Genomic DNA, 25643 nt, shown 5'->3' with positions numbered 1-25643 from the left:
CTGCGATTGTTTTCTCAGTCCGATTGGGGCCGAGAAAATAATCGCTCATGGGTGCTGGGACATAGGCTAATATTGGATAAAACGTTGCATTCCACTCGGTCCGATTTTCATGCAGTGTGCCTTAGGCCTAAAGGCCACATCTCACTAAGCGACATCGCTAGCGACATCACTGCTGAGTCACGTTTTTTGTGACGCAACAGCGATCTTGCTAGCGATGTCGCTGTGTGTGACATCCAGCAACGACCTGGCCCCTGCTGTGAGGTCGCCGGTCGTTGCTGAATGTCCTGGACCATTTTTTGGTCGTTGCTTTCCCGCTGTGAAGCAGACATCGCTGTGTTTGACAGCGAGAGAGCAACGATCTGAATGTGCAGGGAGCAGGGAGCTGACTTCTGTGGACGCTGGTAACCAAGGTACACATCGGGTAACCAAGCAAAGGCTTTGCTTGGTTACCCGATATTTACCTTGGTTACCAGCGTCCGCAGCTTCTAGAAGCCGGCTCCCTGCTCCCTGCACACGTAGTCAAGGTCCACATCGGGTAACTATAAGCAAAGCGCTTTGCTTAGTAACCCGATGTGTACTATGGTTACCAAGCACAGCGTCGTTACACGGGTCGCTGGTGGCTGGTAGCTGATCTCTGATCGCTGTCGAGATCTGCCTGTTTGACAGCTCACCAGCGACCATGTAGCGACGCTCCAGCGATCCCTGCCAGGTCAGATAGCTGGTGGGATCGTTGGAGCGTCGCTTAGTGTGATGGTACCTTTAGGCTTCCAGCCTTGGGAAGACAGCTGATATTAATCTGAGTAAGTAACAGGCCATTGTTTGATGTATTAAGTAGTAAATCTTCACCAGCTATCAAGGGATTAGGATTAGGCCTTATTAGATGCCCTAGGCCTTATTTTATGGTGTTTTTGCAAGTTGTTTTATCTGTTTGAGAAGTCAATAAAATTGATGGAGGGTTGCTTTGAAGAAAATCCTGATTTTCTGGTAACTCAGGAGACCGCAATCCTATGGGCTAAGGGTACCGTCTCACTAAACGACGTACCAGCGATTCAGACCACGATACGTCCTGGTCAGGATCGCTGGGACGTCGCTATAGGGTCGCTAGTGAGCTGTCAATCAGGCAGATCTCACCAGCGACTCGTGTAACAATACTGCGCTTGGTAACCAGATAAATATCGGGTAACTAAGCAAAGCGCCTTGCTTGGTTACCCGATATTTACCCTGGTTACCAGCGTACACCCTTACAGGCTGCCAGCGCTGGCTCCCTGTATACGTAGCTATGGTACACATCGGGTTACTAAGCAAAGCGCTTTGCTTAATTACTCGATATTTACCCTAGTTACCAGCGTTGATGCTTGTTGGTCTCCCGCTGTCAAACACGCCAATGTGTGCTGCACAGCAGGAGACCAACGAGCAAAAAATGAACCAGAACAGTGTGTAACGATCAGCGATTTCACAGCAGGGGCCAGGTCGCTGCTCAGTGTCACACACAGTGAGATCGCTGATGAGGTCACTGGTACGTCACAAAACCTGTCACTCAGCAGCGATCTCGCTATGTGAGAAGTACCCCTAAGTGACTGAGTTGTTACTATATAAAAAATAAACAATGAATATGAATACTACATTGTATAAACAATTGGTGGATATTGATTGATAGGGATTGTATAGTAACAAGTGGTGAAAATGATGCAAAATTGCATCAAATTTTTAAAAATAGCATAATAAATTGGGTGCAATGTCTGTACATATGGCACCTATCAGTCGATCTATTAGCCTTTTGAGTAATCAAAATTTCTTACCTCGTTTAGATACATCACTGGAAAATAGAGAGTTTGTATTTGCTGAGTAATCCTGAAAAAAAAAAAAAAAGACGTTATAGTACGTTTTTGTTTTGTTTAAATTTAGGAATGGAGGAACATGAATTTGCTTGTTTGTGATTATGGTAGATTGCTTTGGTAGAAGAGAATCCTAACATCAATATTTCTCAACCTGTTTACTGTGGGAAAACCCTCAAAATGTTTTATCTCCAGAATAACTACCGTACTACTACAACTACTGTATCCTGTACCTACTGTGAACGTTACAGATCTTGCCATCTTTAGAGGAAGCCTTAAGGCCGCTGTACACGCTGCGACATCGCTAGCAATTGCTGGCGATGTCGAGTGTGATAGCACCCGCCCCCGTTGTACGGCTGATATGTGGTGATCGCTGCTGTAGTGAACATTATCGCTACGGCAGCGGCACACGCACACACCTGCTCTGCGACGTCGCTGTGACCGGCGAACCGCCTCCTTTCTAAGGGGGTGGTTCGTTCAGCGTCACAGCGACGTCACAGCAGCGTCACTGAACCGCCGCCCAATAGAAGCGGAGGGGCGGAAATGAGCGGGACATAAAATCCCGCCCACCTCCTTCCTTCCGCATTGCCAATGGAGGCAGGTAAGGAGATGTTCGTCGTTCCTGCGGTATCATACATAGCGATGTGTGCTGCCGCAGGAACGATGAACAACATCGTACATGCAGCAGCAACAATAATTGGAGAATACGGGGGCACCCCATGCTGTTATTTTACATTAAATAAATAATTTAAAACAAAAAACGTGGGGTCCCCCCCAAATTGGATCACCAGCCGAGGTAAAGCGGACAGCTGTGGTCTGGTATTCTCAGACTAGGGAGGTCCACTGTTATTGGACACTCCCCAGCCTAAAAATAGCAGGCTGCAGCCGCCCCAGAAGTGGCACATCCATTAAACGTGCCAATCCTGGCACTTCGCCCCAACTCATCCCGTTGCCCTGGTGCGTTGGCAAACGAGGTAATATATGGGGTTGATGCCAGATGTGTAATGTCACCTGGCATCAAGCCCTGGGGTTGGTGAGGTCAGGTGTCTATCAGATACCTGACATCACCAACCCAGTCAGTAAGAAATAAAAAATAGACAACAAAAAAAGTTTTATTTGAAAAAACACTCCCTCCCCAAAACATTCCCTCTTTCACTAATTTATTGAAAAGAACAATTAATTCCACGTCCGGCGTAATCCAATAAGGAAGGGGGGGTCTCCACGGCGATCCATACCATAGTTACTGTCCCAGTCAATGAAGAACAGAATGTTCCCCATTGACTGGGAGAGCAATGCAGTGGCCTGAGCTAACATCAATAGCCCAGGTCACTGCAGGGGATGACGAGTGCTGCTGTCAGGAGGATAGATGAGATCATTACCTGCTGTGATCATCTCCTGTACTGCTGACGTCAGCGCTGTCACTGACTTCTATGCCCGCCGCGTTGTCAGCAGTATCGCGAGAGCCCGTGACGTCACCGCTAGTGACAGTCTTGGGCCGCTCGCGGGACGGGCATAGACAGCAGTGACCGCGGTGACGTCAGGAGGCAGGAGATCGTCACAGCAGGTAATGATCTCATCTCACCTCCTGACGCAGCGCTCGGCATCCCCGCGGCTGCACGCACTACTGTGTGTCAGTGTCTGCCTGCGCTGCAGCGTGCCAAGCTGCTAACACTGCGGGCAGACACTGACACATAGCAGTGCAGGCAGCCGCGGGGCTGGAGCGGGACACAGACTGCACGGGCACCTGGAGGTCACACAGAAGTGCTTCTGTGCGACGTCCAGAGAGTGTGACGTGTGTGTTTACTCTGCTCCGCTTCCTCTTCCTGGCATAATGACATCACTTCCTGCAAAACCGCAGGCAGCGATATGCATTACCGCAGGTAAATCGCGGCTATACCGAGGGTATACCGCACATCATTTGTTACCTGCGATATACCCCCGGTATTTCGCGATTACATTACAGTGAATGGAGTGAAATACCGGGGGTATTCCGCAGGTACCTGCGGAAAAGAAGTGACATGCACATTAGCTCAAGAAATTTTATCAAGAAAATCTTCACAAAGAATTTTCTTGAGAAAAAAACGCAGCGTGCGCATAGCTATTTTTTTTCCCCATAGGTTTTGCTGGGAAATGTCTGCAGAAAGATTTCAAACATTTCTCAAGAAATTTCCGCAGCAAAACCGCGGGTAAATCCGCGGATAAAAACGGCTAGCGCGCACATAGCCTTATACAAATAAAATAGTGATGGCTTTCGAGCTAAAGCTACTTGAAGAATGTTTAAAGGGAACCTGTCAGGTAATTTATGTGTTCTAACCTAGTAGCAGTGTAATGTATAGCCTTGTAACCCCTTCCTACCCATCCCTGTGTTGTAATATTGTGTAATGTGCATGTATAAAAATATGTTTTAGTACTTACGTGTACCCTATTATTAGGGTTATTGAGAAACAGCATTTCTACAAAAGTTTGTTCTCGATGATCAGCCAGTATAAATGCACACTTCGAAGTGTATCTGTCAACACAATTTCACACCCCAAACTATTTATATGTGGCTGTTGCTCTTTTTAAAGGTGGTGTCACACACAGCGACGGCGACGTTGCTGCTAAGTCACCATTTTCTTTGACGTAGCAGCGACGTCCCGTCGCTGTGTGTGACATCCAGCAACGACCTGGCCCCTGCTGTGAGGTCGCCGGTCGTTGCTGAATGTCCTGCTTCATTTTTTGGACGTTGCTCTCCCGCTGTGAAGCACACATCGCTGTGTGTGACAGCGAGAGAGCGACTAACTGAAGCGAGTAGGGAGCAGGGAGCCGGCTTCTGGCAGCCTGCGGTAAGCTGTAACCAAGGTAAATATCGGGTAACCAAGGGAAATCCTTCCCTTGGTTACCCGATATTTACAGTAGTTACTAGCGTCCACCGCTCTCACGCTGCCAGTCCCGGCTCCCTGCTCCCTGTAGCCAAGTAATCTGGGCTTCAATCTCTATGCAAATGAGGCTGAAGTGCTTTTGCCAAGGGAAGCTCTTCCCAATCCTCTGTCATTCTGCCTCCATTCTTCGCCCAGAGCTGCCTCCTCCTGTCTGACAGTGCCTTTGTTTGAAGTCACACAGCAAAAGCGCAGTCAGGCAGCGCTGGGCAGGGAGAGAATAAACTTGGGAAACACTTCCATACACCAAGAGCACTTCAGCTTCATTTGCATATAATTTAAAGGGGTATTTCCATCTCCAAAATCTCATTCTGTACTAGGTGTAATAATAATAATAATAATATTGGCAAATACCTCCAATTAGAAATGTAGTATAATTCTCCTGATATAGCCATGTCTCTTACGTCATGTAAGGGCCTCCTTACTCTAACCCTATGTAGGAAGCAGTGTGTGTTGAAGGCCAGTGTCACATTGGCGTATGACTCGCACGAGTGCAATGCGAGAAAATCTTGCTTTGCACTTGAACCAATGTTAATCAAAAAGGCAGCTCAGATCTGTGAGTTTTTCCTCAGCCCTAATCGGATTGAGGAAAAAATGGCATCATGCTTCGATTGTCTGCGAAACTCGGATCACTCACACCCATACAAGTCTATGGGTATGAGTGAAACATTGGACTGCACTCGGATGACATCCAAGTGCAGAGCAATATACGCACAGGCTGATAATAGAGGAGATGAAGAGATTAATCTTTTCCTCTTCTCCGCAGCTGTCATTCGATCGCAGGATTGGGTCAGTCACATGACACTTGGACCACGCTCCCAGCAGAGCCTGAGCTGAGGGTCATTAGCATATTGCATTCGATACTCTCACATTGGATGCCATACGTTAGTGTGATTCTAGCCTAAGTTACATCATGGGACCTACGCTACTGACGGTGACGTTGTATATCACAGCTGATGTTAATGTACAGACATGAAGATTTCAATTGCAATTTATTGAAACATTTATATATCTAAAGCCTGCTTTACACACTACAATGTATCTTACAATGTGTCGGCGGGGTCACGTCGTAAGTGACGTACATCCGGCATTGTAAGGTACGTTGCAGGGTGTGACAGCTACGTGCGATTGCGATTGAACGTTTAAACGTTCATCGCACACACGTCGTTTATTCCTCGTGTATTGCACGTCGGGTTGTTCATCGTACCCGGGGTAGCACACATCGCAGTGTGTGACACCCCGGGAACGATGAACAGATCTTACCTACGTCCTGCGGCTCCCGGCCGGCAATGCAGAAGGAAGAAGGTGGGCGGGATGTTTACGTCCCGCTCAGCTCCGCCCCTCCGCTTCTATTGGCCGGCTGCCGCGTGACGTCGATGTGACGCCGAACGTCCCTCCCACTCCAGGAAGGGGACGTTCGCCGACCACATCGCGGTCGTATGGACGGGTAAGTACGTGTGACGGGGGTTAATAGTTTGTGCGGCACATTCAACAAAATTGAACATGCCGCACATACGATGGGGGCGTTGCAAATCGCATACGATATCGTATGCGAAATTGCAACGTGTAAAGCTGGCTTTATATTTGTGCATGTGAAATATGCAGTGATCGATTGTGGTAAAATATAATTTATAATACTTACGAATACTCGGGAATCTTCCTTACATACACATTGACCTGCATGCGCTTGGCAGCTCGAATTAACATCCCAGTGAGCTGAAAAAAAGAAGGAATATGTTTTTTGACAAAAATGGTAGAGATTGTTTGAGCTTTAGTATGTTACAAAATTTTCTAACAGATTTTGATGCAGTATATTATGAGTAGAAATATTGCCCATTTAGCTCTTAGTTCCACTAGTGTATCTCATCAGATGCGAGAGCATAGGAAGTGATATGCTAATGACCCTCGGTTCAGGCTCCGCTGCAAGTGTGAGCCCAGTGTCATGCAACTGTGATCCGAATCTTGTGATCAAATCATAAGTGTAGAGAAGGAGGTGAGAGTACTTTTTCCCTCTTCTCCGCTGGCTGTTTGTGTGCACTCGGATGACGAGGTTTCACATGCACCTACAGACTTGTATGGGTGCGTGTGAAGTGAGACTCCCTGCTAAACACAGCATGCAGTGATTCTTTTCTCATTCCGATATGGCATGAGAAAAAAAAAAAAAAAAATCGCAGATGGACACTGCCCCATAATTTAACACTGGTGCGAGTGCAATCCGATGTTTTTTCAGACTGCACTCGTCATGTGAAACACAGGTGGAACCGAGGCCTTACAGGAGTTATTATAGCTGTTGGGATTCATTTGCTTGTTTCAATAGAAAACCCCCACTTACATCCATGGAGTACAACCAGTGGAACATATGTATCTGTGGAGGCCCTTTAAATAAAAAAATACAGCTCTGCTATGACTTTTAGGGGTACTTTGCACGCTGCAACATCGCAAGCCGATGCTGCGATGCCGAGCGCGATAGTCCCCTCCCCCTGTCGCAGCTGCAATATCATTGTGATAGCTGCCGTAGCGAATATCATCGCTACGGCTGCTTCACATGCACTCACCTGCCCTGTGACATCGCTCTGGCCGGCGACCCGCCTCCTTATTAAGGGGGCGGGTCGTGTGGCGTCACTGCGACGTCACACGGCAGGCGGCCAATAGGAGCAGAGGGACGGAGATGAGCGGGATGTAAACATCCCACCCACCTCCTTCCTTCCACATAGCCGACGGGAGCCGCAGGACGCAGGTAGGAGATGTTCCTCGCCCCTGCAACTTCACACACAGCGATGTGTGCTGCCGCAGGAGCAAGGAACAACATCGGACCGTCGCGTCAGCGTAATTATGGAATTCACCGACGCTACACCGATGATACGATTACGACGATTTTGCGCTCGTTAATCGTATCATCTAGGCTTTACACACTACGATGTTGAGAGCGACGCAGGAAGTGCGTCACTTTTGACATGACCCACCGACATCGCACCTGCGATGTCGTAGTGTGCAAAGCCCGCCTTAGTCCGCCACCAGATCTGCTCACAATGACCAATTTGCTTCTTCTGTGTGTCAGGAGAAACCTCTATTTCCATGCTTTATTTTTATGTCTTCGTGCATTTTGAAAACACACATGTAAATACAACTGGCAGTGTAGCGATCTGCACCATTATCACTGTATGTGAATATATCCTTATGGTGAAAATTTGAGTTTGCACGTTTGCATAGGTAAGGCCGGAGTCACACTTGCAACTGTAAAATCGGTCCGATTCTCATGCTAGAAAGTAGCAAGAGCTCTGTCCGAGTGCTGATCTGTGTGCAATGCAACTGCAATGTGATTCTGTGATTTTTCTCTAGATTGTAGTCCATGTCCAATCCGTGTGTGATCCGTTTTTATTCTCAGCAGCTATGTCATCTGCCATTCAGCTCTGCTACATGCCCACTGACAGCAGACACAGACAGAGCCGCACGATGAGAATGAACTTGGATGAACTACACCCAACTTCATTGTCATCCCGTGGCTCTGTCTGTATGTTGCGGCCTGATTTTCGGTCACCGGTGAAGGTCTCACTGGTGACCGCAAATCCCGAGTGGCTGAAGTGATCTGCGCGATCAGTGGTGCTGTCACTAAGGTTATCCGCGGCCACAGCTGAAGTCCTCCACATGAGATCTGTGGCCGCGGGTGAGTGACGTCATCGCTGATAGCGCAACTCACTTCAGTTGCTGCGGGGAGCTCACAGAGAGCGGTCATGGTCTGTGGCCGCTCTCTGTCAGCTTCCGATGTGGCAGAGCTGAAAGCGTCGTGGGACCTCTATGGATTACGTCGGACCTGGAGTGGTATTTGGGGATTTTAATAAAGTGGTGAAAGAGGGTGTTTTTTTTGTCTTTTATTCCAAATAAAGGATTTTTTGGGTGTCTGTGTTTTTTTCTTTAACTTACAGGTTAATCATGGAAGGTATCTTGGGGAGACGCCTACCATGCTTAACCTAGGACTTAGTGGCAGCTATGGGCTGCCATTAACTTCTTATTACCCCAATTGCCACCGCACCAGGGCAATTCGGGATGAGCCGGGTACAGTCCCGGGACTGTCGCATCTAATGGATGCGGCAATTCCGGGCGGCTGTTGGCTGATATTTTTAGGGTGGGGGGCTCCCCATAATGTGGGGCTCCCCATCCTGACAATACCAGCCTCCAGCCATATGGCTTTGCCTTGGCTGGTATCAAAATTGCGTGTCTGACTGCAACCAATCATAGGTGCCGGTGGGCGGGGAAAAGCAGTGAATACGAGATGGAATAATGAGCGGCCGGCATTTTCAAAAGAGGAAAAGCCGCCGGGGCTTTGTGACAGCCGTGCAGCGCCGCGCCGGTGAACGGTGAGTATGAGAGGGGGGGTAGGGAGAGACCGACATTGACAGAGAGAGAGAAAGAGATTGACCCACATCGACAGACCTCATTCATTTACAGTGTTCTCTGCTACATGCGATAAATGTATTTAGAAAAATGCATCTCACTAGGATGGTCCATGTGCCATCCGTGTAACATCCGTTTTTTTTCTCGCACCCATAGACTTGCATTGGAGAGACTCATGCGAGAAACTCTAAAAATCGCAGCATGCTGCGATTTTTTTTCTCAGTCCGCTTTGAGCTGAGAAAAAAAAAAAGCAGATGGGAGCTGCCTCATTGCTTAACATTGGTTCGAGTGCAATGCGAGATTTTCTCGCATTGCACTCGTGTGAGTCAATTGCAAGTGTGACTCCGGTCTAAAAGTGAGAAGTGTGTCATGCTGCAAGGAAGATTTCACACTGGGCCTACTAATCAGAGGAGTCAGGGATGCCAGCTGCTGGAAGGGGGTTTACAGGGTTCTGATCCGGCCGTTACAGACTACAAAAATGTCTTAGGCTGCTTTCACACTTGCGTTGTTTTGCAACTGTCACAGTCAGTTGTGTGACTGATGCAACGGATGTGTTGCAGATAGTGGCATAACTGATGTGACTGATGCTGCAAAACAACGATCCGTTTTTTTTTTTTTTTTACAGTTTTACCGGCGGCAGACTATTGTGAACAATCAGCTGATCACCCGGCGGCCAGCCGATCAGCTGATCGCTCTTAAAAGCCGGGCGATCAGCTGATCGGTCGGCCACCGAGAGAGAGTAAATCAATGTTTCTGTGATAAAAAAAAAAAAAGCTGAGCATGCGCAGTGAAAAAATAAAGGAATCCGCCACTCAAAAAACGCTACATACTGCGTTCCCTCCGCCCGACGGTCACCGACAAAACAACTGATGTGCCGTGGGGCGGATGCAACGCAAGACCATCCGTTGCAATCCGCCCTTAATAAAAGCCTATGAGGAATAAACGGCTTCCGGCAACAGTTACCGTAATTCCTCAAGGCGGCGGATTGCAACGGATGTCGCACAACGCAAGTGTGAAAGCAGCCTTATGGACCAGAGTCCTGTGAATCCTTTTAAAAAAGCCTTTACCCCTCTCTGACATTTGATGTCTAGTACGTCATATTTTGGATTTTAGATCCTGAGCCCACACTTCTGCCAGCAAATGAATATATACATATATATATATATATACAGCCTTCACCTACCTCTAACAGCTCCACACCTGTTACCTGTTAAATGCCGCTGTCAATCTGTGACAGCAGCCATCATGGGGGGCTCACTGTTCTAATCGCCCACTGACACCCCGGCAAAGCAATAGCGAGGTGCTAATAGGTTGCTGTGACAGCCAGGGTCTGCTGAAGACCCTGTGCGTATCATGAGGGTACTCCTGGTAAAGCCAGCTTATGATTTTTGCTACACACAGCAGCACTGTACATGAAGATGTATTGCTGTATACAGCACAAGTGACAGGACTTGAACCTGCGATCATCCAAACAAATAAGGCTAAAGTTTATGTCTCTGCATACAATTCTTTTCCTGCAAGTTACATTGATTGAATATTCTTAGCATTATGAAACTATGTAACCAGGGTTACATCCACTTCTTCAGGAACTGAAAGAGGTCATGTGAGACAATTTACATCATGAGGACTTAATGACCGGTAAAGGTTCACATCTTACTCACACTGCTGTAATACCAATGATGGTTAAAGTGCAAATGTTACAGATGACAGAGAGCAATTTATTAGAAACTACAAGCATGCATTGTTATATCAGCCGTTCCTAACAAAGAGGCGGTGAATATGGATGTCTAGCATTTGTATATAAATGAGTGTTTCTACATCCAAAAGCATAACATTTCATTTTTATGAAATTGGACCTTAAATGCTCTAAAATAACAAAACTGAGCAAGTACTCGTCCTCCGTGGGTCCAAAACTGGCTCTCCGCAGCTGCTCGTGTGCTTTGACTGGCTACATGGTAGATGCTCGCTGTTGAAATGACATCACTGCTGCAATCATTGTGGTCAGAAGCTGTGCCGAGGTATGTGATGTACCCAAACACAAAGACCTGCAACGCTCTAGATGGCACAATCTGTCTGTTGGTCGGCTACAGCGGTGATGCTCGCTATCAAAATGACGTTACTGCTGCAGCCAAAGTACTGAGACCCCAACAATGGCAGGAAGCTGGTGAGGGGCCTGGGCAGTGTATGTGATTTTTATTTTAGGAATAAAAGTGAGTTTGGGGATGAAAATACCCTTTAGTAATAAAATGACAAAGCTCGAACAAAGTTGTCCAGAATGATAGACGCAAACCTCCCTGATAAAGAGCAGGAGCTTTTATAAAAAGGTTGTAGTAGAGATGCAGTTTTGGATGTAAATCATACGCTAATATGGAACACACCCTAAACACTACAAAGTCTATAAAACACCAGTCACACATCTTAAAACTATTGTACATAAATTGTCACATACTGCTAATTGTGTGTAAGTCCTTACAGAGATACAGAATGATGTAAAGGAGCATATATTCCCAGATGTGGAAACTGACAGGTAGAATAATTAAAGTCAGAGTGGATAAAACATTATAATGTTGAAGGCTCTCCAGTGTGCCGAATAGAAAGGACTACCTGAATATACAGGTCCGTAAGATGGCTTAGGGGCTACAAAAAAATGACATTTTTGTGTACTCACCGTAAAATGTCTTCCTTGGAGCCTTTCATTGGGGGACACAGACAGTGGGTATTATGATGTCTCCAGGGAGGCGTGACACTAGATTTGAAAACGTGTTAGCTCCTCCCCCCACAGCATATACCCCAGCTAGGCAGGAAATTTGCTCAGTTTGGTGTAAAAGCAGTAGGAGAAGGACAATCAAAACCACAAGGGTGGGAGCTGTGTCCCCCAATGAAAGGCTCCAAGGAAGACATTTTACGGTGAGTACACAAAAATGTAATTTCCTTTCTCGCCTTGTCATTGGGGGACACAGACAGTGGGACGTCCCAAAGCAGTCCCTGGGTGGGAACTGAACTATTAACAGTGTATAAGATCAGACTAAGGGCGGCTTTGCACGTTGCGACATCGCACGTGCGATGTCGGTGGGGTCAAATTGAAAGTGACGCACATCCGGCGTCACTTTCGACATCGTAGTGTGTAAATGCTAGATGATACGATTAACAAGCGCAAAAGCGTCGTTATCGTATCATCGGTGTATTCACCGACATTTCCATAATGCCGGTGCCGCGACAGGTACGATGTTGTTCCTCGTTCCTGCGGCAGCACACATCGCTGTGTATGAAGCCGCAGGAGCGAGGAACATCTCCTACCTGCCGCCGGTGGCTATACGGAAGGAAGGAGGTGCCGCCTGCCGTGTGACGTCGCTATGACGCCACACGACCCGCCCCCTTAGGAAGGAGGCGGGTCGCCGGCCAGAGCGACGGTCGTAGGGCAGGTGAGTGCATGTGAAGCTGGCGTAGCGATAATTTTCGCTACGCCAGCTATCACAAGATATTGTACCTGTGACAGGGGCGGGGACTATCGCATGCGACATCGCAGCATCGGCTTGCGACGTCGCAACGTGCAAAGCCCATCTAAGAGCTTACTAACAACTGCAACTGCAGTGAACACATATCAAAACACTGTCAAAAAACTGAGCAGTGGCCACTTATAAATGGGCCACTGCCGCCTTGTCTTCCAAGAGCAGCATCCGCGGAGGAATGCGTATGCACTCTGTAGAATTTTGTAAACGTGTGCACACTGGACCAGGTAGCGGCCTTGTGAAGCCTGATGGCGGATAGCCCAAGAAGCACCCATTGCTCGTGTAGAGTGGGCCCGCACAGATTGAGGGGGAACAGAACCTCGTGCTTTGTATTCCTCACAAATGGCAGTCCTGATCCATCGAAAAGTCGTGGATTTAGAAGCTTGGTTGCCCTTTTTGTGTCCTTCTGAGAGGATGAAGAGGGCATCGGACTTGCGCAACGGCGCTGTTCTGGAGATGTAGATCCGCAGAGCCCTGACGAGATCTAGAGTGTGAAGGGCTTTTTCAAAAGAGTGGACCAGGGCCGGGCAGAATGACGGCAACACAATCTCCTCGTTTAAGTGGAAAGAAGGTACGACCTTTGGGAGAAAGGCGGGGGAAGGCCGAAGGACCACCTTATCATGATGGAATATCAGGTAAGGTGAGCGACAGGAAAGAGCCGCCAGTTCGGACACTCGCCTGCTAGAGGTAATGGCGACTAAAAAGGCAACCTTCCAGGACAGTCGTTGAAGAGAGATTTCTCTCAGAGGTTCGATAGGAGGAAGCTGAAGAGCTCCGAGAACCAGATTCAGATCCCAGGGATCTAAGGGGTGGCGATAAGGAGGGACCAAATGTGCTACCCCTTGAAGAAAGGTACGGACCTGAGGGCGAGAAGCCAGCTGCTTCTGGAAAAATATTGACAAGGCAGAAACTTGTCCTTTAAGGGTACTGAGAGCTAGTCCCGAGTCCAGACCGTCTTGCAGAAAGGCAAGAACATTAGGTATTGAAAAGGTAAGGGGCGACCGATTATGACGGTCACACCAGGAAAGATAGGTCTTCCAGGTCCTGTGGTAGATACTGGCGGAGGAGGGCTTCCGAGCATTAAGCATGGTATGAACTACCTTAGAAGAGAGACCTGACTTGGCTAGAATCAAGGATTCAAGCGCCACGCCGTCAAATGCAGCTGTGCTGTATTCTGGTGGAATATTGGACCTTGCGACAAAAGATCCGGGCGGTCGGGGAGACGCCACGGAGTGTCGCCGAGAAGTTGGAGAAGCTCTGGGTACCAGGCTCTCCTGGGCCAATCCGGGGCCACGAGGATCACCGGGATTCCCTCTGCTTTGATTTTCTTGATTACTCTCGGAATGAGAGGAAACGGAGGGAAGATGTAGGGCAGGCGAAACTGCGACCACGGAAAGACTAGAGCGTTGGAGCCGAGCGCTAGCGGGTCTCTCGACCGGGATATGAAGGGATGTATTTTGGTGTTCATCCGAGACGCCATGAGGTCCACATCTGGGAGTCCCCAACGAACAGTGATCTGATGGAACACTTCGTCGTGGAGGGACCATTCCCCTGCCGCTAGACCTTGCCTGCTGAGAAAGTCTGCGGCCTAGTTGTCCACCCCCGGAATATGGACAGCTGAAATAATGGGAATATGCATCTCTGCCCAAAGAAGAATCCTGGATACTTCTTTCATCGCTGCCCTGCTGCGAGTTCCTCCCTGACGGTTGATGTAAGCCACAGCCGTGGCATTGTCTGACTGGATCCAAACAGGGAGGCCTAATAGCAAGAGCTGAAAGTTCCGAAGGGCCAGAAATATGGCTCTGATCTCTAGAACGTTGATGTGAAGAGAGCGCTCGGAAGGAGACCAGCGTCCGTGAACAGTGTGGCTGCGAAAGACCGCCCCCCAGCCTATCAGGCTGGCATCTGTCGTGACTGCTTGCCAGTGGACAGGGCGGAAGGACTTCCCTTGAGATAGGGATGAGACTTGAGTCCACCAGACGAGGGAGTGGAGCGCGGCCCGAGATAGGCGGACTGACCGGTCTAGAGAAGCTGGATTCTTGTCCCAGGAGGATAGAAGATCCAGTTGTAGAGGGCGCAGATGGAATTGGGCAAAAGACACGGCTTCCATGACTGCCACCATCTTGCCTAACACTCTCATCCCATTCCGAAGGGATGTGTAACGGCGGGAGTGGAGGGATTGGGTGGCCCGGATCAGGGAAGACCTCTTGTCTTCTGGAAGAAAAACCCGGGACTGAGCCGTGTCTATCAGCATACCTAAAAAGGTGATGCGCTGATGAGGAATGAGGGATGACTTGTTGAAGTTGATAAGCCACCCTAGCCTTGACAGCGTGTTTAGGCAAATCTGCACACTTTCTGAGCAAACTTGAGGAGAGCTCCCTTTGACAAGTGAGTCGTCCAGATAGGGAACGACCAGGACGCCTCTGGGGTGCAAAATGGACATGACGGCAGCCATGACCTTTGTGAAGACCCGAGGCGCAGTGGCCAGTCCAAAGGGGAGGGCCCTGAATTGGAAATGACGGTGTCCTACGGCAAAGCGAAGGAACCGTTGATGAGATACACATATGGGAATGTGTAAATAAGCATCTTGAATGTCTATGGAAGCTAGGAATTCTCTCGGTTCCATGGCGGCTAGTACTTCTCTCAATGATGCCATTCAGAAGGTCCGAATCCGTACGGATCTGTTCAGCCTTTTGAGATTCAAAATAGGGCGGACAGAGACATCTTTTTTGGGAATGACAAAAAGGTTTGAATAGAAACCTTTGCCGCGCTGTTCCAGGGGCACTGGAATGATAACGTTTGCTTTCTGTAAGGAGGCTATGGCCTGAAATAAGGCCTGGCTTTGCGTTTTGGACTTTGGAAAACGAGAACGCAGAAACCTGTTGGCCGGCAGGAAATGGAAATCGATCTTGTAACCTGAGGTGACGATTTCTCGAACCCAGGCATCGTGAGTGTGGTCTAGCCAGATATCCCGGAAAAGCAGAAGCCGCCCTCCAACAGGAGTCGGATCTGAGAGATACCCGGCGTCATGCTGAGGGGGCCTGTACAGGGCGAGGTCCCTTAGGTTTAGATTGCTTGGAGTGGGAACGCCAGGAAGAGCCCCCTTGGGGGGCCGGATCCTTGATCTGAGCATTTGGACGATCCCTGTGCTGATGGTTTTTGGGGAGCAGGCCAAAAGGACTGCCTGCGCCAAGAAGATTTTTTAAAATTCCTGGATACAGGCCGCTTTTGTGGTAGAATGGTACTTTTACCACCCGTCGTCTCAGATATGAGTAGTCGCAATGGCGCCTTTTGGAAACAGCCTTTTTACATTCTGGGGAAGAGAGACCAGACGAAGCAGGCGGGCTCCTCTGAGGGAGCTGAGCCGGGGGAAGGCTGTGGGAGCCTGTGGACGGCTGGGATATCTGAGCGGCAAGGTCATCTAACCTTTTAGACATTAGAAGAGCCCATGCAGGAATAACGTCATCTGACTGGGGTGCTGCCTGGCTGGTGGCCGGAGCAGAATCCAAAGACTGCACAGCCTCCTGGTCCGGCAACGGGGTCTGTTGTGACACGGTAGTAAGGGCATCACAGCCCCGGCATAGTGGATAGCTTCGGCCATTAGAAAACGAGCGTTCACAGGTGGTACAAGCATAGTACAGGTCCGTAGAGGACGCCTGGGAATCTTTATCACCCTTGCGGTTACGCATGTCAGCAACCTAGTCCCACAGCCCTATAGGTGATAGGGATACTGTTACTCTGAGTGAGGAGCCACTAGCAGTATTATAAAGTGACTGCTATGCAGGGCCGGTATATACCGATAGCAAAATGGCATATACTGTCAAACAGTCGGCATATACCTGCAGGCAGAACCAGTATATATCGCTAATAGCTAATATACACCGCTAGCCAGCAGGCACACACCGCTAGAGAGACAGCGATATACCGCTGAGAAGAGCGGTATATAGTGCTGCAGAAGTGCAGAGCCAAGGAGGCGATATCACCCGTGTCTGCTCCCCACATGGAAAATGGCGTCCAGCGTTCCTGGCAGCATGGAGGGGAGAGACGGCCCCCGGAGACTGATTGGTCCCAGGGCTGGGACTAACGTGACTGCCAATCAGAACGGAGCCGCTGCGACTGAGGGAGCGGCTTCCAGAGCAGTGAAAGGGGGCGTTGCTAGAATGCAGGCCGACGCCGGGGGCTAAATTAATTAAGCTCCCCGGGATCACGGCCTGCATCGCCCCACCGACGCCTTTTCAGGCGGCGGTTTGGATGCAGGGGACAGATGACTCGTCGTCTCCCTACCTGCTCCTGGCTCCGTCTGAAGACGCGTCAGTCCGGAGATGCGGGGATATCGGGGACGCATCTTCGGCTCAAGGCTCAAGCAGGTCCTCGGCTCTGCTTAGCCCTCTGGAGCTACCTTGGTGTGAGGTGCTTCCAGGGAGCCTGGAGGGGTACGCAGACCCGACCACTTGGGCGCGAGGGAAGACTGACGGCTTGTGCACGCCAGGTTTCCTCTGCCCGTAAGTGGGGGGAACGAGGCACCCTGGTATTACCCCATAATTAAAAATAGGAACAAAATAAAAAATAAATAAAAAATAAATAAAAATAAGCTGGCCTGGGGCTCAGGCCAAACATGTCAGCCTCCCTGCTGACACTAGAAAAAAACTGAGCTAGTTTCCTGCATAGCTAGGGTATATGCTGTGGGGGGAGGAGCTAACACGTTTTCAAATCTAGTGTCATACCTCCCCTGGAGACATCATAATACCCACTGTCTGTGTCCCCCAATGAAAAGGCGAGAAAGGAATGAAATTGGGGGCCATTATCTACTCCATACTATAAGTAGAGCAACACTTAAGGCCCCGTCACACACAGAGATAAATCTTTGGCAGATCTGTGGTTGCAGTGAAATCATGGACATATTGTTCCATTTGTACACAGCCAAAAACCTGGCACTGATTGTCCACAATTTCACTGCAACCACAGATCTGCTGCAGATTTATCTCTGTGTGTAAAGTGGCCTTTATAGTCTGGAGTAGAACAAGGATGATTTTCCCAACATTTCAGTGATGTCAAAATGCATCTCATATTTCCTTGATTGCATTAAAGCTCTGGTGAATAATGGCCCACAATACAAAAGACCCGATTCATCAAGACCAGTGAATTTTTTCATGCCGGTCTTGATAAGATGGCGTTGTGAAGTCAGATACTCATGATTCCTTAACAGGTGCATGCCTTCTAATGAATCAGGAGTATTTGACAAGTGGCATGCGCCTCCATCCACCACGTCACAAATCTTACGCTAGTCAGTGGCTGGAGTAATGAACTCTGTAGCTCGTTATACATTAGATCAGCTGTGGAGTCACGCCCCGAAACTGGTATGAAATTGTTAAGTCTCAACAATTTTGTGCCACTCAAGAGTTAAGGAAATATTATTGCAACTTTTCAGTTTTTCTTTCACGACAGTTGCTTGGCATAAGAGCTTTTATGAATCGAGGCCCGAGTGTTTTTGCTTAGGTTTTGGAGGAGAAACTTCAAGTTTTGAAGAGTTGAGTTTTTGAGGAGGATCTGGAGAGTTTCCGCTCAGTTTCTGTTCTGAAAAACTCAGCAGCAACACTCAGTGTGCACATAGCCTAAATTTCTGTAACAAAATCATTGTTCATATGCTCTTTGTATTGTAAAGCATTGCATAGGACCCAGACTAAAGAGCCAGCTTTGACCTATTACAGAACCTATTTTACTCATGATGCAAAGCACACCACATCCACTGTAACAGATAATGGAGGTAGTGTGATGGGGCAGGCATGGCTTCCAATGGCACTGGGTCACTAATGTTTATTGATGATGTGACTGAAGACAGAAGTAGCCGGATTAATTCTGAAGTGTACAGGGCTATACTTTCTGATCAGATTCAACCAAATGCAGCAAGGTTGATTGGTCGGCGCCTCACCATACAGATGGACAGTGACCCAAAACGTTCTGTGAAAGCAACACAGGAATTTAAGGCACAGGAGTGGAATATTCTGCAATGGACGGTCACTCACTAGAACTCAACCCCATTGAGCATGCATTTCACATGCTTAACCTGTTCATTCCCCAGCCTGTTTTTACCTTCATGACAAGGCCAATGTTTTCAATTCCGACCAGTGTCCCTTTACGAGGTTACAACTCTGGATCGCAATGGATCTTAGTGATTCTAAGACTATATTTTTGTGACACATTGTACTTCATGATAGTGGTAAATTTAGGCCTTTTTTTTTAACCTATTCCCCTTCTGAAAATTGTACAAGGGATCCTGAAAAGGCCGGTGCGAGCAAGGCGACCTACAAACATGGCTCAGTTACACCAGTTCTGTAAGGAATAATGGGCACAAATTTCTACCAACTATTGTGAGAAGTTTGTGAAAGGAGATCCAAAACGTTTCACCCAAGTCATACAGTTTAAGGGCAATGGTACCAAATACTAATGAAATGTATGTAAACTTTTGACTTTGCAGAAAGTAATAAAAATGCCTTAAAACATTCTCTCATTATTCCGGAATTTGGCAAATATAAATAATTTTGATCCTAATTGATCTAAAAAGGGGAAAGGTTTATTCTCATTTCATGTCAGATAGTGAGAAAAACAAGAGATGTGTCTTTATAGCGAGTGGAGGGAAACTAAAGGCCCCATTACACGCAATGACATCGCTAACGAGATGTCGTTGGGGTTACGGAATTCGTGACGCATATCCGGCCTCGTTAGCGACATCGCTGCGTGTGACACGTACGAGTGACCGCTAACGATGCAAAATACTTACCAAATAGTTGATTGTTGACACATCGTCCATTTCCCAAATGTCGTTGCTGGTTCAGGACGCAGGTTGTTGGTCGTTCCTGAGGCAGCACACATCGCTACGTGTGACACCCCAGGAACGACGAACAACACCGTACCTGCGTCCTCCGGCAACAAGGTGGGCGTGTCTTTCATGCGGCTGCTCTCCGCCCCTCTGCTTCTATTGGACGCCTGCCGTGTGACGTCGCTGTGATGCAGCATGAACCGCCCCCTTAGAAAAGAGGCTGTTCAGCGACCACAGAGACGTCGCTTGTAAGGTTAGTACGTGTGACGGGTATTAGCGATATTGTGCGCCACGGGCAGCGATTTTTCCCGTGACGCACAAACGACGGGGGTGGGTGCTTTCACAAGCGACATCACTAGCGATGTCGCTGCGTGTAAAGCGCCCTTAACGGTTTCCACTGTATGGGATATACACTGACTAAAGGCCACTTTACACACTGCGATATCGGTCCCGATATCGCTAGTGTGGGTACCCGCCCCCATCTGTTGTGCGACACGGGCAAATCGCTGCCCGTGCCGCACAACATCGCCCAGACCCGTCACACATACTTACCTGCCCGGCGACGTCGCTGTGACCGGCGAACCGCCTCCTTTCTAAGGGGGCGGTCCGTGCGGCGTCACAGCGACGTCACGGAGCGGCCGCCCAATAGAAGCGGAGGGGCGGAGATGAGCGGGACGTAACATCCCGCCCACCTCCTTCCGCATAGCGGCCGGGAGGCAGGTAAGGAGAGGTTCCTTGTTCCTGCGGTGTCACACGGAGCGATGTGTGCTGCCGCAGGAACGAGGAACAACCTCGTTACTGCTGCAGTAACGATTTTTGAGAATGGACCCCCATGTCACCGATGAGCGATTTTGCACGATTTTGCAACGATGCAAAATCGCTCATCTGTGTCACACGCAACAACATCGCTAATGCGGCCGGATGTGCGTCACAAATTCTGTGACCCCAACGACTCAGCATTAGCGATATCGTAGCGTGTAAAGCCCCCTTAAGTGAAAAGACTCAGCAGAGTGGAAACATAATTTAATTTAATGAAAAATATGTGTGTTCATCTATTGTGGAAACAGCACATCACAATACCAACATTTATTTGCATCCATCCAAGAGTGTGTGGAGGATACAATTTATCTGCTGCCAAGGGTTCCAGCCCTCTCTACCTGCACCTATTCACCTGCCTTGTAGACTGCACCCCTGATCATCTATTGCAGAGAAAGCTCAGACAAAGCAGAGTTGTGGGAGGAACATGCAAAACTAGTTGATGAAATGGTGCACTGAGTATCACGGCCACACCATGGGTGCACTGAGCTCCCTACTTAGCATAAATGATTAGACATCAGTTTCTGCAGAATGGGGACATTTTTATAGGGTTATAACACTTACAAGACTGTGAGCCTGGTTCATCAAGACCGACATTGTTCACGCCAATCTTTATGAGGAGATGGGCCCGATTCATGAACTGGCATACACGTGCATCTCGGCACAATTCCTACTCCCGTCAATTTGATGAATCAGGCCCCATGTGTTTAGCTTCCCCTGTCAGTTTGGGCTGAGAGACTGTTGAAAAACTTTGTATCATGCCCCCTCGTTCTCTTTTTTTTCAACAAGGCCAGTAACAACCGCACACTGACATATTATGCTGAAATAGCTTATATGATTAATGTGTTTTATTTCCTTTGTTCGTTTCCATTACCTAAAAACACAGGGAAAGTTCAAGAACAAGGATGTGCTAATATAAGGTGTGACACATTAGTCTTGTGATTACTTAGTATATGTTATTGCCTAAAAAACCGGGCAAAGTACATGCAGATTGCAGGTGTGTCCTGTGTCTGTCAGAAATCCCCAAGGAGAGGATTGTTACTAACATCTGAAAACTGGATCTCAGGGTAAATGTAAGCCACACTTTTAGGGGAAATTGGATGATTTGTATGTCCAGCTTGTACCAATTTGCACTTTTTTAGAGAAATATTTTTACATGATTCTTTCAAATGTTGTGCGCAATTTTAACATTCTTGCAAATGTCAAATCATGAATCAGCCAAAAGAATTTGGATCACAAAACCCCCACACACAATGGAGAACGGAGAAAATAACAAAAGACCAACAATTAAAAAAAAAAATTAGAAAATACATTTGTTACAAAGCAAAACAGAAAAAACAGACACAAAATAGAAACAAACACAATAAAGTATGGGGCCTAAAGTATCTAACATCTATCAAGATGCGTCATACCTATCACATGGCATCTAGACTGCCTGGACAAAGGGTATGCTCAATAGCTATTAGGTGGCCTTAGGAACTGTGGGCCTATGGCCTCATTTATCAAAGATGGCTCACAAATAAAAATGTCCTTATGGCCTATCACAACCAATTACATATGCCTACATGATTTTCATAAAATCCAGAACGTGCTGACATTATACCTTGTTCGGGTTTTGCATTTCAGTATGATGAGTTATTAGCAAAACTATGATTAAATATTAAACAAAAAGGACGCTTTTAAAACGGAATTACTTGTGCTATCATACCGGATTGATGTCCATGAACGTCTCATGATCTTCTTTCTTGGGCTTCAGGCCAATTACACTGTTCATGACAGATTCATCCGCTTGATAAAAATGGGGTGAGGACAATATAATGGGAGCATCTGTCAAAGTAAGAATAAAAAAAGATAAAGGTTTGCAAAAAGACAGTCCCCCTGAGGGGCTTTACCTGCCGTTTACATTTGGATTAAAGCGGGCTTTACACGCAACGACATCGCTAATGAGATGTCGTTGGGGTCACGGAATTCGTGAAGCACATCCGGCCTTGTTAGCGACGTCGTTGCGCGTGAAACGCACGAACGACTGCTAACGATCAAAATTACTAACCATCATTGATCTTTGACACGTTGTTCTAATCTCAAATATCGTTGCTGTTGCAGGACGCAGGTTGTTCGTTGTTCCTGCGGCGGCACACATCACTACGTGTGACACCCCAGGAACGAGGAACAACATCGTACCTGCGGCTGCCGGCAATGAGGAAGGAAGGAGGTGGGCGGGATGTTCCGGTCGCTCATCTCCGCCCCTCCGCTTCTATTGGGCGGCCGCTTAGTAACGCCGCTGTGACGCCGAATGAACCGCCCGGTTAGAAAGGAGGCGGTTCACCGGCCACAGCGATGTCGCTAGGCAGGTAAGTAGTGTGACAGGGACTAACGATGTTGTGCGCCACGGGCAGCGATTTGCCTGTGACACACAACCGATGGGGGCGGGTGCTTTCACCAGCGACATTGCTAGCGATGTCGCTGTGTGTAAAGTGGTCTTAACACATGAAAATTTTCATGTTGCTTTCAAAAAGTGGATAGAAAAACCCAAAAGGTTATCATTTTACTCTTTCAGGATCCACCTCTTGGAGAATCCTAAAAAATGAATTTAAGAACCTGGATTAAAGGTACAATATGTTTATATTAATGTTCTATCCTTAGGGGTTTCACACCCGGTAGTCCCAGTGGCCGGCGACTACTGGCAATGGACAGGTGTAAATAATGTAAGGAGTGGAACACCATAGCTTCATATGCTGCTTAGTGACCACCGCCGGGTATTGTAGAGTGAATAGGAGCTAATCTGCAGCTATCTGGAAACAGCCACTAAATATCATATGGAGCTGTGGTGTTCTGCTCCCAAAACTGTTTACAACCGGCCACCAGCAGAGCAGATAACTTTAACATTTAGGGGTGTCGGGTGTCAGACTCCTAAGGTCTTATATTGATGACCTATATTAAGGATAGGTCATCAATATAAAAGTAGAGGAAAACCCCTTCAATATTAATACAAATGTAATACATAAACTGATGAAGTGCCTAAAGCCGTAGTGGTGTGGATAACGGACACTAACACATCGTAAATGGGGAATGTTCAGTATTACATTTGTTCATACATCGGATATGGTTCAATTGTTCGTTTTGACAGAAAAACAACCCACTTTACATACCTTGCTTGCATACACTGACATTGAGTAGACCTGATGGAAGGCAATTACCCTCTGGCACACAGAATCCTGCATTGGCTGGATTGACAGTCACATTGGCAAAAACCTTTGCTGGTGGGGTAAAGCGATAAACTGAAATGCCCTTTACAGTGTTAGATGCTTCATAAACTGCGAAGATAGACCTGGGGAAAGGTAGAGATGTGTGAATTCATTGGGCACCGTACAGAAGATGCCAGATTATAGTCTAAAATCTTATTCTTAAAAAAGTGACTTTAGAAAAGACAATAAAGAAATCAAGACTGGTTCAGTTTATTTACAGATGTATTAGGTTAACTTTTTTTGGCTCATTACTACCTCCGTCAAAGAAATCAACGTTTTGTTGAAAGGCTGTTGTCTTAAAGGGGACTTGTCACCTTTGAAAACACGATTTGCCTGCAGAAATACGGTTTATATGCAGGTAAATATAATTTTAATGCTACCTGGCCACCTTACTAGAAGTGTGGCTACTGGGAGGAATTGAACTTATTTCCTCTTGTGAGTTGCTGACTTTCAGACAAGGGGTTGTGTATGGAGCGAATACCATACTGCTCACAGGACTGCTCACTATACTCTGTGTGGTGGCACTTTACTTGACAGCCTCATTCATATACACAAAAAATGGTGTGTTATCTGTATTTTGGATCAATGTGTCTTCCGTGATTTTCATGTATGGATGAATAAATACATTACAAAGCTTCTCCTATCTTTTGCTATGGTAAATACAGACAGCACATTGATGCCATCCGTGTGCTGTACATGTTTTTCTCTGACCCATATAGACTTGTAATGGCCCTTATCATCCGTGCTGGCATAAAAAAAAAAACACAGACGTATGTGAGTTTTGCATGAACACACTATCTGTAAGAAAACACGAACAAGTGAATGGCCCCATAGAATATAATGGGTATGTCCTGTATCCATTAAAAAAACGGATACAACACGTCTTTGCAACATGGACTTCTGAATGAGGCGTCAAATGTGCAGCAAAATAACAAAAAAGACAAGTTCAGGCACAGATAGAATACATTTGGCTACAAAAGGAGCGAGTTTAGATCACAGTAAAGTGGGTTCTCTCCATTTTAGATTGTGCTCCTATAGACGTTACACTAAGGCCTCCTTCCCATGTCCGTGTGGCACATACATGTTGTATCCGGTTTTGTTTTCATTAATTTTCATTCTAACCTATGGTCTAATCACATAATCTGTTGTTTTACACAGAATGTGTGTCCATGCAAAACACATGTCCATTTTTTTCACCCAGCAGGGATGACAAGGACCAATATAAGACTACTATAGCGGGGTTTACACGCTACGATATCGTTAATGAATTATCGTCGGGGTCACGGTGTTTGTGACGCACATCCGGCTTCATTAACGATATCGCAGTGTGTGACACTTTTAAGCGACCTTAAACGATCGCAAAAGCTGTCAAAATCGTTTGCCGTGGAGAGGTCGTCCTGAAACAAAAAAATCGTTTAATGCTTATTAGCGATTTTGTTCCTCATTCCTGCGGCACCACACATCGCTATGTGTGACACCGCAGGAGCGACGAACATCTCCTTACATGCCTTCACCGGCAATGCGGAAGGAAGGAGGTGGGCGGGATGTTACGTCCCGCTCATCTCCGCCCCTCCTCTGGTATTGGACGCGTGCCGTGTGACGTCGCTGTGACGCTGCACAAACCGCCCCCTTAGAAAGGAGGCGGTTCGCCGGCCAGAGCGACATCGCAGAGCAGGTATGTGCGTGTGACGCTGCCGTAGCGATAATGTTCGCTACGGCAGCGATCATACACTATCGCACGTACGACGGGGGCGGGTGCTATTGCACTCGACATCGCTAGCCGATGCTAGCGATGTCGCAGCGTGTAAACCCCGCTTATGGGTCCGTGAAAACACGTACAACAAAGGGATGGCATCCGGGAGTCATCTGCGTGCTGTATGTGTAAAACATTGCAAAGTAAAGAAGAAGCTTCATCATTTATTTAGTTAATGATCTGTCTGTGAAAAATACTGATGGCAAAATTGGACATATGGAGCATGCAAAGGTGACACACTGATCCAAAACACTGATGACACTGGGACCATTTTTTCCTGCTTAAACACAAAAGCGTGAATGAGGCCTAAGGTAGATTATATACATAATTTTATATATATATATATATATATATATAT

The 25643-nt window shown here is 47.4% G+C and overlaps 1 protein-coding gene across 1 annotated transcript in view; it reads right to left on the bottom strand.

Annotated features, from left to right (window-relative positions):
• The window catches only part of SCARB2 (scavenger receptor class B member 2), a 108230-nt gene that overhangs the window by 14712 nt on the left and 67875 nt on the right, over positions 1 to 25643 (bottom strand). The window contains exons 7-10 of the mRNA XM_075351660.1: positions 23437 to 23615; positions 21996 to 22114; positions 6396 to 6469; positions 1800 to 1851 (exon numbers count right to left, since the gene is read on the bottom strand). Of these exons, the coding sequence (XP_075207775.1) occupies positions 1800 to 1851; positions 6396 to 6469; positions 21996 to 22114; positions 23437 to 23615 (424 nt within the window). The remainder of the gene's footprint in view (positions 1 to 1799; positions 1852 to 6395; positions 6470 to 21995; positions 22115 to 23436; positions 23616 to 25643) is intronic.

Source organism: Anomaloglossus baeobatrachus, chromosome 1 (genome assembly GCF_048569485.1).
Source record: "Anomaloglossus baeobatrachus isolate aAnoBae1 chromosome 1, aAnoBae1.hap1, whole genome shotgun sequence".
Lineage (NCBI taxonomy): Eukaryota > Metazoa > Chordata > Amphibia > Anura > Aromobatidae > Anomaloglossus > Anomaloglossus baeobatrachus.
The sequence above is the reverse complement of the archived record's forward strand: the minus strand, read 5'-3'. Positions and strand labels throughout refer to the sequence as shown.